The sequence below is a fragment of the Hermetia illucens genome, chromosome 6, assembly GCF_905115235.1.
Source record: "Hermetia illucens chromosome 6, iHerIll2.2.curated.20191125, whole genome shotgun sequence".
Lineage (NCBI taxonomy): Eukaryota > Metazoa > Arthropoda > Insecta > Diptera > Stratiomyidae > Hermetia > Hermetia illucens.
In genome coordinates this window covers 87148892-87160345 of record NC_051854.1, presented here as the reverse complement: position 1 = coordinate 87160345, position 11454 = coordinate 87148892, and the positions used below count along the sequence as shown (strand labels likewise).

Genomic DNA, 11454 nt, shown 5'->3' with positions numbered 1-11454 from the left:
GGAGCAGATGGCATTTTCCCAGCACTTATCCAGAGAGGCCTAGGAATTATCTTAGAGTCTCTTCTGAGGGTGGTAAGGGGGAGCATAGCACTGGGTTACATACCAAGGGCATGGAGACGGGCAAAAGTGGTCTTTATTCCGAAAGCGGGTAAAAAGGATCCTTTTCACCCTAAATCTTTCAGACCAATCTGCCTAACATCGTTTATACTCAAAACGGTGGAGAAGGTCATAGACAACTATATTAGAACTAACGTTCTAAAGCGTAATCCCGTACATCATTGTCAACACGCTTACCGGGCAGGACGGTCAACTGAAACTGCTCTGTATCAGCTGACACAGGTACTACGGGACGCCATAGAAACAAAAGAAATTGCACTGTGCGCGTGTTTGGATATCGAAGGAGCATTCGACAACACATCGCACACAGAGATACAGGATGCCCTGAGCCGCAAAGGAGTGGGAAACACCCTGGCACTCTGGATGGGCAAAATGCTAGAAAGCAGACAAATAGAGGTACAAACAGGTACAAATTCTATTATCATGAACACCACTCAAGGCTGTCCACAGGGTGGAGTACTATCGCCACTGATGTGGAGTATAGTAGTGGATGAACTCCTGGACGTGTTAACTAATACTGGAATACAAGTCCAGGGCTACGCGGACGACATTGTTCTAATCTGTAGGGGCAAATATGAAGATACCCTATGTGATAGAATCCAAACTGGATTAAGGGTTACTAGTGCCTGGTGCAGGAAGGTGGGACTGCGGATCAACCCAACCAAAACCACCATAGTACCATTCACTAGGAGGCGTAAGCTGGATCACCTGAAAGCCATAACATTACATGATATGAAGGTGAAACGAGAAACAGAGGTCAAATATTTGGGAATCACGCTAGACCAAAAATTACTCTGGAAGACACATGTCGGAAACACTTGTCGAAAAGTCACGAGGGCTCTGATGACTTACAGATGCATAGCAGGAAAAAAATGGGGTTGCAGCCCGAAGATACTACTTTGGATATATACTGCAATAGTAAGGCCAATGATTACCTATGAAGCGGTAATCTGGGCAGAAAGAACCCAACTCAGCACACAAGCCAGGGAATTACATAACCTCCAAAGGCTGGCTTGCGTGTGTATCAGTGGAGGTCCTTCTGGGATTAACCCCTCTCCATCTGCACATACAGATGCAGGCAAGGAGATCAATATTCAGGATGGCCGGGAATATGAGTGAGGCGGGAGCTGCCTAAATCGAAGGAAGATTGATATCCTTTCTAGGCGGTATCCCGAATTACTGATACCGAGGGACAACATGACAACGAGGTTTCACTTCAATAAGAAGTTTGAAACACGTTGGAGTAACAAGGCAAACTGGGAGAGCGTGGCTGCGACATACGGCTTAAACCAACAATTGATTACTTGGTACACTGACGGATCCCTCACAGCAGAGGGAGCTGGTGCCGGTGTCATTGGTCCAAGGAAAATGTACTTTGAGCCAATGGGCAGGTACACTAGCATATTCCAGGCGGAAATTTACGCCATAGGCAAATGTGCCTCCTTTAATCTGCAAAGGAACTACAGAGGGCAGAACATAGCTATTCTCACCGATAGCCAAGCAGCGATCAAGGCACTTAGGTCCAACCAGGTGAACTCTAAACTAGTATGGGAATGCCTTGAGAGATTGAATACACTCGGCTCGTCCAACAAGGTCTGGATACTTTGGGTTCCAGGCCATGCTGGGTTGGAAGGCAATGAGGCAGCGGATGAACTAGCCAAGAAGGGAGCAGGGATGCCTTTACACGGGCCAGAACCCTTCTGTGGAATCGGAAACGGTTTCATGGCTATGAATCTAAGGAATGAAGAGAAACGGTTGAGGGAACTATATTGGGCGGACCTACCAGGGATGAAGCAATCCAGGGTGCTTATTGGGGGATACGAACCCATGCGTACAAAGGATTGCTTAAACCTCACCACAAAGAACCTTCGAATCATAGTGGGAATTCTCACTGGTCATTGTCGGCTGAACTATCACCTAGGGAAGCTAGGGATATCTACGGACACTGCCTGCAGGTTCTGGGAGGAGGAGGACGAAACCTCTATGCACGTCCTGGGACAGTGTCCGGCACTTGTGCAAAGTAGGTCAATACATCTGGGAGAACACTTAATACCAGATGCAAAGCTGAAACTTCTGGAAGTGGGGAACATACTAAAGTTCCTAACTGTTACAGGCCTGCTTGAGATACTATGATCAACAGGTACACTATAACCAGTAATAGGGGCACAATAGTTCTTCAAGGACGCGGTGCGACTTTCCCTTAACAGAATAATAATAATAATCCACAACTTCACGGTCATGGTATCGCTCATCCTCATGTAGGAGGATCAAAAATTCTTCCGAGTATGCTTCTCTCGAACGCGGCCAAGAGTTCGAAATTTTTTTTTTTGTTAAGAACGCAGGCTTCCGAGGAATATATAAGGACTGGCAAGATCATAGTCTAATACAGCAAAAGTTTTGACCCTATGGTGAGACGTTTCGGGCGAAACAGTTCTGGTTAGTTGAAATAGGCTCTGTTGGCAGTGAACAACCGTGCGCGGATTTCACCGTCATAGCTGTTATCCGTTGTGATTTTCGACCCTAGATAGGAGAAATTGTCAACGGTCTCAAAATTGTAGTCTCCTACCTTCATTGTTTTCATCTGACCAGTGCGATTCGATGTTGTATGTACTTCGTCTTGCCTTCATTAATGTACAGCCCAAGATCTCGAACTGCCTGCTCGATCTGGATGAAGGTAGACTGTACATCTCGAGTTGTTCTCCTCATGATGTCGATATCTTCAGCGTTGGCTAGCAGTTGGGTGGACTTGAAGAGGATGGTGTCCCTCGCATTTACATCGGCATCGCCACTCATTTTCTCCAGGGCCAGATTAAAGAGGACGCATGATAGGGAATCCCCTTGCCTTAGACCGTTGGTGATGTTGAATGGTCTTGAGAGTGATATTGCTGCTTTTATCTGGCCTCACACATTCGTCAGGGTCAACCTAGTCAGTCTTATGAATTTCTTTGGGAGACTGAATTCTCTCATGAGCGTGTACAGTTTTACCCTGGCTATGCTGTCATAGACGGCTTTAAGGTCAATGAAAAGATGGTGCAACTGATTGCCATATTCCAACAGTTTTTTCATCGCTTGCCGCACAGAGAAAATCTGATCTGTTGCTATGGACCAATGATGTTCTGGGCGTATGGGGCTGTCCTACTTAGCAAGATAGCGGACAATATCTTATAGATGGTTCTCAGCAACGTGTACCTCTATAATTGTTGCACTGCGTGAGCATCAATTGATGAACCACTTGGTGTAATTGGTCGCCTCCATATTTAACTAATTCAGCTGTAATTCCATCGGCTCCTGGCAATTTATGATTTTTAAGCCGATGAATTGCACGGACTGTTTCTTCTATACTTGATGATGCCAGTATTTGTCTGTCGTTTTCAGTTGGCAGAACCTTCAACTGGCCGATATTTTGGTTGTTGAGCAATCCATTAAAATACTCAACCCATCGCTCTAATATGCCCATTTCCCTCTTTGTCTCGGCAGAATGAGCATCGAAGTGTATAGGGCTTCATCCTGCTGACTTGTTGGTAAAACTTCCGCGCCTGGTGCAGATCCTCATGCCTATTAGCAAATCATTATACTTAAGTAGATAGGCTCCAATTATTGGAGGGAAGACTTTGGCAACGCTAGGTGTAAGCACAGTGAAGTTGGAAATCAACCATTGACATTCTCAGTCCGTATGTTCCAATGCTAGTCCCTTTGGCGGCTTTAAGTAGGAGCGACGCTTGTTAGCCCTTGTGATGCTAATTTTTTCCGAAGTTTAAGGTGGTGGACATGTGGTTTGCTGTCAACCACCGAATTTCACAGCACTCGAGCTAGTTTTTTTTCTAATCGGAAAAGATGTTAGCAAAATAGCCAACCCGATAGTGTTGACCGCCCTGGCCTACCCAACACCAGATGTCCTGGGCCCTACGTTCCCCTGGACCTACCCATTGTTTCGCTCTTTTTGTGTTTGGATTTCTTGGAAGCATTCCCCTCTTCTGGTCTGATCTCTGCCCTCCTTCCCACGGTTTTGACGACGAAATCGTAGATCCATCCTGATGCTTGCTTGATCTCCAAGCATAATTTGGCTACTGCGCCTGTTTTTTTTTCTGACGTCTAATACGTGCCTGCTCCCCGCCTTCTGATCATGGATCTTTCGTGTTTGCGATGGTGGCGGTAGATCAATTTTTTGGCAGCGTCGCCTGTCTGACTTCTCAATTGCTTCCTTTTGGGTGTTATCATCTTGCTATTAGCGCTGCGGGGGTGTGCCTCCATCTGATGTTCCGGTTTGCAAGTAGAATGGAATCCGGCTTACCATTTGTCGCATTCACTATAATGGAACAGTCAATTCAGGGGCACTCGCTCATGGGACAAGCTTCGCTGATAGGGTTAGCTCGAAAACAATTAATTACCCCCAACTGCAAACTATCCAGTGAGTACGATTGGCAAACATCCTGGATCAGAAGAGACTTTTTTCAATCCACCAATCTAGATTAGAGACTGTTTGGTAATGGCTTGGTCACCTCGTGCAGCGTGTGGCTGTCGCCACCCACTGACATTTTGATAGGCAACGGAGAAGTATATTCCACATATGTCAACATGGAGTTAGGATTGTTCCCGACGATAACTGCAAGGCACGCTCTCTTGCCATGCGAGTGGATTTCTCACCGGATTCTGACTGCCAGATCCAAGTTAAGGAGCATCATCCAAAGGAGGCTTCTGATATAGCGGAATGATGCTTTTTATGAGCAATTACTCGCAGTTCAGCAGAAGCTTCTTAAAGGTTACATTCTGATCGGTCTAAGTCATCTGAATGCTAAGTTGGGCTTTAAGAACACTTTGCTCGGACATACGATGTTGAAACACGGTCTTGTCGACCATAACGATATGGATGGGAAGCTCACGGATTTCTGCAATTTCCATCGCCTTGTCATGGGTGGTACATTGTTCGGGCACAGGGCCTACTATAAAGTCAGTTGGGCTTCGACTGGCCGACGCCGTACGAGTGATTAGATCGACCACTTCGCGATCATTAGTGGATTTAGAAGTTATCTACTGGATGTGCATAACAAAAGAGTGGCTGACATCGGGTTCGAAAGGGTTTACCATCTGATAGTCGCTTACGTACGCATGTGTGTTACGTCCGCCACTTTTCGCAAAGTTGGGGAGCTGCGACCTAACAACTTCAACCAGGATCGCTTGTATGATCCAACTGTCGTTCAACAGTAGGAGGGTTATTTTGTTGATCGGATATATTGAGTAACTAGCCTGAGAATTTCGATGAGCATTGGGCTGCCATCCAAAATGTTTTTTTTTTGGGTGCTACGCAGGTCTTCAGTCACGTTTTTAAGAGGCTTCACAAAATGTGGCGGGATGCGGGATCGTGGAAACGGGTTGACGAATGGAAGGGATTGAAAGCTCTATTCACAGCTGCGAACGCTGTAACCAGCTCGAACTGCAATACCGTGCGAAATCCTGAAAAGTTCAATGTTATCCACGCTATGACAAAAGGGAATTAGTGATTACCCTGATTAAGGAAGCGGAAGAGTACACCGCATCACGAAAGAACTTAAATCTTTCGAAGATCCTGAGAAGGACGTTAACGTTCGACTCCTAATTCTCGACAACGAGCAGTCGAAGAGACTGGAGAAACGCTTGCCTACAGTTCTAACCGTTTGATATCCTTTTGTGGAAAATATGGCTAGTCACCGTAGCATGGGATACGGACTGCCCCACCAAACAGAACAGACCCCTGAACTTAATCGTCTCTTTGCAGAATAATTTCTCGCTGGCACTAGCAACTTCTGTAAATTTCCTATTTCCGCTCGTACGGAAGCCCTGTGAATCCGGGATTTTCGCCAGAAAATGGAAGAAAGGAATAATCGTTAAGGTTCCAAAAGAAGGCACCACTCTTGAGTATGACAATTGGGGGAGAGTATCTGCGTGCTCCTTGCCGGCACCATGATAATAACTAAAATAATTCTTCATCAAGGGACACAGGTTTCTACAGCGAGCTGACAGTTTTCCGCTCGTCATCCCCTACATCGACCACAGCATCCTACGGATCAATTTGAAACAATGCGCGGAGTTTCGATCTTAGCTTCACCCCATTTCATCAATTTTTAAAAGGTTTTCAAGGGCGCGAGCAGGAGTGTATCTGGCGTGCTCTACGCAGGAGGAGCATTACAGAGAGACCAATAGTTATATATAAGTCTAAGAGAAATTTGAGGTCCAGAGCTGAATCCCCTGGGGTTATATTTTATCACCGATATTTTTTCTGTTTGTATTCGGTGACGTTCTTCATGTTGCTTTCTCTGGAAGACTTGGAGGAGTTCAATGGACTATGACATCTTTCCTCAAACATCTTGACTACCCCCCATGACATCTGTTTGCTCTTTCATCGGGCCTTGGACCTTGACCAAATGACTCTGGATTTAGAGAGCGAGAGATAAACACCAACCAAAGCAAGACTCTTAGTTTGATGGGTTATAGCAATCTCCCTACCTGCATTAATGGGCGTTGATCAATATCTATATCTAGGAAGCATGGTTTCTGCCGACAATGACACCGAACTTGATTTTGACAGCACGCGTATATTTCTCGGAGACCTGAGCTCTTGGCAAGAAAAACTGCAAACCGCGAAAAATTGTCTGCGTTCGAGAAAACAATCTTCCGAAGAACCTTTGGCCCCCTAGATGTAGATGGACACTTCCATGGCCTCTATAACGATGAGCGAAAACAAGACGTCTGATTGCAAATTAAATCTGGCTCAATAGGCTGAAGTAGGAGGGATCCATGAGGGTGAGTATGACTAAAACCGGAGAGCACATAAGGGCAATTTCTATGGTAGAAAAAGAAGACTTGGCAGACCCTGACCTAAGATGGAGCGATGGCGTAGGCCAAGACGCTAGACAGCTTTTAGAGAAATCGAATTGGTAGACTTTGGGCAAAATCGAGATGTCTGGAGCTCTTTATCGGAAAGCATGCCTAAACCCCATACGGGTTATTGCGATGTTCATGACAATGGTGGCACGAAACTAGATTCGAGTTCTTTGTGAACAATTGTCAGCGACTTATCATCGAGGTACGTTGACCTGGGACTACATATTGCGAGAAAAGAACATGGTTGGTACAAAGCGCAGATAGGTCACACAGTAAGGAGGGACGACAATTTTATTGCTGGCTGCAGTGGACTGTCCTGCGAAGAGCACTTGGCGCAGAACAGTAAAGGAGTGCGCCGAGCCGATTTCCGTGGACCGTGATTGACACGGTATACCTCGTCTAGGACTGTCTGGCAACCATATATAAGGAAACAACTAATACTTTGAAATCGAATACTTCTTTTTATTTTTTAGGTAGAATAAATTAATCAAATAAATCAGGACCGCAATATATACAGACATATTTTTCACCTCCATTCTAACAGCGACACTTCTGGTACTTCATAATATTAAAGTAATCTTCTAATTATCTATCGCAACTGCCACGGGTGTGATATAAAAATAATCTTTCACGCGGGACCATGCATCGGCCGATGGGCTATAAACCGATATACCATTTTCATAAATACGATAAAGATTCCTGTTATAGGAAACTATGGCACCGTTATTCCTAAGAAGCATGAAGGCATATATTAGTACCGTATTTGAAACTGATAAAAACAATATTCTTACCCCGGAGCTTCAGCAATTGATTCCCAAGCGCCACGTCGAATATCAAAACATTCCGTTCTTCCCCCAGCTATATCCGTGCAATAAAGTGTCTCGTCGACCATGGCGACGTTACATTTTCCGTGTGCATATTTCATACCAGGGAGAAGTCTCCAGAACCCTTCACGAATGTCCATCCGTTCTGATAGAGCTAGTTTGATAACAGATTCACCAGAGCCATTACTTCCTCCGCAGACATAGAGGCATCGATCTACGGAGATAAAAATAGATTTTCAAGGGAGTCGAAGACTAACGTCAGTACACTACTCACTATCCACAACTGATCCGTGGTACGCTCGCTTCATTATCATCCTTGGACCTCTATCAAATCTGCCTCGATGCAGATCGTATCGCAACACCGTGTCATGCCAGTTATTGTAGAAGAAGCCGCCACTGATGTAGGCTGTGTCATCCACGAAAGACCCAGCACTGTTTAAAATTTGGGTTCGGAATGGGATGTATTCCCAATGATTTGTTTCCTTATCATACCGCAGGGCATTCTGAGTTTTTAAACCACCGAAGATGTAAATGTGCTCATTTCGCCACAGCGCACAGAATCCTTGTGACATAGGACGATTTGGCAGCCAAAACATTCGTTTTGTTTCTACGTTGAAACCTGAGCAGCGAGTCGAAGTGTCCATTATGAACAAGTGTGGAGCTTTTTTCCCAGACTCTGTTGCTGAGTCGTTGAAACTAAATGAGTTCTGCGATTTTGTCAAGGAGAAATTGTCTAGTAACCAGTTGGCAGCGGCTATATCTTGTTGCAGGAGATTATCCTTCATAATTACATTGTCCAGGAAAGACTGTCTTATGTCCTGGGTTTTCACGAACGCCAGCAGTTTCTTTAAGTGTATTTTTCGCTTACTTGGACTGTGCTGAATCCACTTCATTATTGCTGTGTAGATCGTTTCGTAAAGTTCATTTTTTTGGGTGAAGTATCTCTCAGATGAGGCTATCAGAGTTTCCAGCTGAAGTCATCAAATAATAGAAATGGTATATGTCAGTTGAAAGGATAAAGATGTAAATCTATGAACAAATCGGCTTGTCTTACTTACATCAACAAACTCTAGCTCAAGGAAATCCTTTGTGACCATAATTTCGCCCAGAAAAGTGGAAGCGTATTCTAAGGCCTGCATTTTCAGCTTGGAGCACTCTTGAAAAGACTCTAAAATTGCGATCGATTAATCAAAGATTTACAAATGCGTGACTATCTTACCTCCTAACTTCCAGTATGATATGCAATTGTCATGCTCTATGTTGTGCGCCATGAATTTAACACACTCCTCTGGTAACCAACTCAATTGAAGGAAATCGGCTGTTTTGAAAATATCAATCGCAGTGTCCTTGGTAAAAACTATATGTCCAGTATATATGTATTCTAGCATGAGTTCAAACGTTTCAGGCTCCAAACCCAGTAATTCAATTTCTTCTTTGCTACTATCTTGAAAGCAACCTAAAGCGTCGGTCAGATAAGTCAAAATTTAGGGAGTGAAGTGGAGCTATTTACTTACCATTGAACATAGCCTCGAAATAAGGACATATGCAGGCCAAAACTAGCTTATGAGCCGGAAATTGTTTACCACCAACATTCAGCACCAAATCCAAATGCTACACCATAGATAAAAAGGAAATAATTTTTGCTGCAATTTAAAAGGATTCCTGAAATATGCACGGTACCTTCGATTCTTTCCGGTGAATATTCAACTCTTCAAAGAATTCATGGTGACAAATTTCCTGTGACTGATAATCCATAGTTCGAAGCTCACCAAATGTTCAGAAATTAAGAAAGCAGTAATCAATTTATAAAAGATATCAAGACCAGAACTGTATCCACAGTTAGACACTGGAAATATTTCTTGTCCTGTACCCAAGATCAAGACGTCCTTTAGTGGCAAAACTTAAACAAGTAATGAGCAGATTCGAGGTTCAAAGATAATTTATTCAGGCAATTTAAAAAAATCAATTTATCCCTCATTAAAGTTCAGGTCAAAGAGCACCCCCAAAAATAAGAGGTACCTATCTATCCTGTTTCCATTAAAATTTGGTTTAATTATCATGGAATAGTGGGTTTTCCCCTGTCGAGCAAGTTGCCTACAGAAAATATTGAGTAATTAATATAAAATTTGAGATATCTCAAGAAAGCCCTACTTTGTGTACGAAGAACTGAAAAGTAATTGCCTAAATTTATCTAAGCCAAAAGCATGCCGAAAAATTTCCTTAAGGGATGTATTTTTCGAAGTAAATGGTTAATTTTATTTACTAATGACTAAAGCCTTTTAATCTCTAGCCCACATTCATGGTCATTGGATGATGACCATTATTCAGTTATCTCCCGCTCTTATTTATTCTCTTACTTAAGTAAAAGGCCGAATCCTCAATTTAGTTTCTAAAAAGGATCTAACGCCCAGCATTCCAAAGTAAGTATTTTTAACAGATTGTCCAAAGGAAGTCTCATGAGACAGTGATCCAGGGAAGCCGTAAAGTTCGTCACTCAACAAAATCAATAACTAAATTCTGGGATATATAAAGGCCCATATAAATAAAAAATAGATAACTAAAGGCAAACCCGACCGATGCTTGTTATTTCCGAATCAAGTCGGCTCATACCTCCCAGTTGGTAACCCCGAATAACCGTTAGTCAATCTGGTGGTAAAAACTCCGTCTTGCATGTAGGTACCAAGCCCAGGTAAAGGAGGAGGGATTGAGGTAACGCACTTTGTACTATCCTCCGTAAAACCAAAATAAAATCCTGAAATCGGGGAAAGAGATAAATAAAGTATCACTCATTGAGATCAGCGACGCCTGGGAAGGGGTAAAGCTCAAAGTCATCCCCTACAACGAGATCATCAGAAATCCGGTCGCTGGCAACTGCTTGTCGAAGACCCTCATGAACAAGGACAAGCTCGTCTAACCCTTGCGTTTGCAAAACCCCAGGATTCCCATGGACGGCTAGTGAGTGGTTATCAAAGAGGAGGAAGCCCAGACGAACAGTCCACCTTTCTTCATCATCATCAACGGTGCAACAATCAGTATTCGGTCTATCGACCAGTGCGATTCGATGTTGTTCGTTTTTTGGTTTTTAGCGCTGACGTTATCACCATGTACTTCGTCTTGCCTTCATTAATCTGCAGCCCAAGACCTTGTGGTGCGGCAGGATTCGCGGCATTCGAAATTTATTTCGAATGTCGCGAATACCAGCGGACAGATGACGTCACCGGCGCTCCACTAAGTTCAGACCTCGCTAAAAGAGTGAAGAACAGAGTAGGTGACGAGAAACGTCAGATGAAAAAAATAATAATAATAAGTAAAAAAAAAAAGACAGTTGGCAGCCATTGTGAAAAGAACGAGTTTTGTAGAGAAAGAAAATAGTTACGGACGGAAATCAGTACAATTTCTAATATCCCGGATTTATAATAGGAGTACTTTTTTGAAATTGTGTATTGAACTTTGTTAAATACGAGAACTTTGTTAAATACGAGAACTTTGTAAAATACAAAAAACATGCCAGAAAACTATTTCAAACGTACCTGGTTTGTTAATTTTACCTGGAATTCCGGACGAATTGTCTAGATATTATTAAGTTTTCATTAAAGTGAAGGGATAAACATCGGTTCAACTTGAAAAAGAATACAAGCTCCTAAAATCTCACGCC

At 43.4% G+C, this 11454-nt stretch overlaps 1 protein-coding gene across 2 annotated transcripts; it reads right to left on the bottom strand.

The window, feature by feature from the left end:
• Positions 1 to 7416: 7416 nt before the first annotated feature.
• On the bottom strand, positions 7417 to 9688 carry LOC119659774 (kelch-like protein 21). 2 transcript variants are annotated; one of them, XM_038068035.1, is made up of 7 exons: positions 9480 to 9688; positions 9314 to 9410; positions 9019 to 9255; positions 8858 to 8967; positions 8074 to 8770; positions 7767 to 8013; positions 7417 to 7704 (listed from the first exon to the last, which is right to left on the bottom strand). In XM_038068035.1, the coding sequence occupies exons 1-7, from the start codon at positions 9552 to 9554 to the stop codon at positions 7557 to 7559; spliced, it is 1611 nt and encodes a 536-aa protein (XP_037923963.1). In that variant the 5' UTR covers positions 9555 to 9688; the 3' UTR covers positions 7417 to 7556. The 2 variants fall into 2 exon arrangements, with proteins under 2 accessions (XP_037923963.1, XP_037923964.1); XM_038068036.1 differs by having other exon boundaries at positions 8858 to 8955.
• Between the last annotated feature and the right edge of the window lie 1766 nt (positions 9689 to 11454).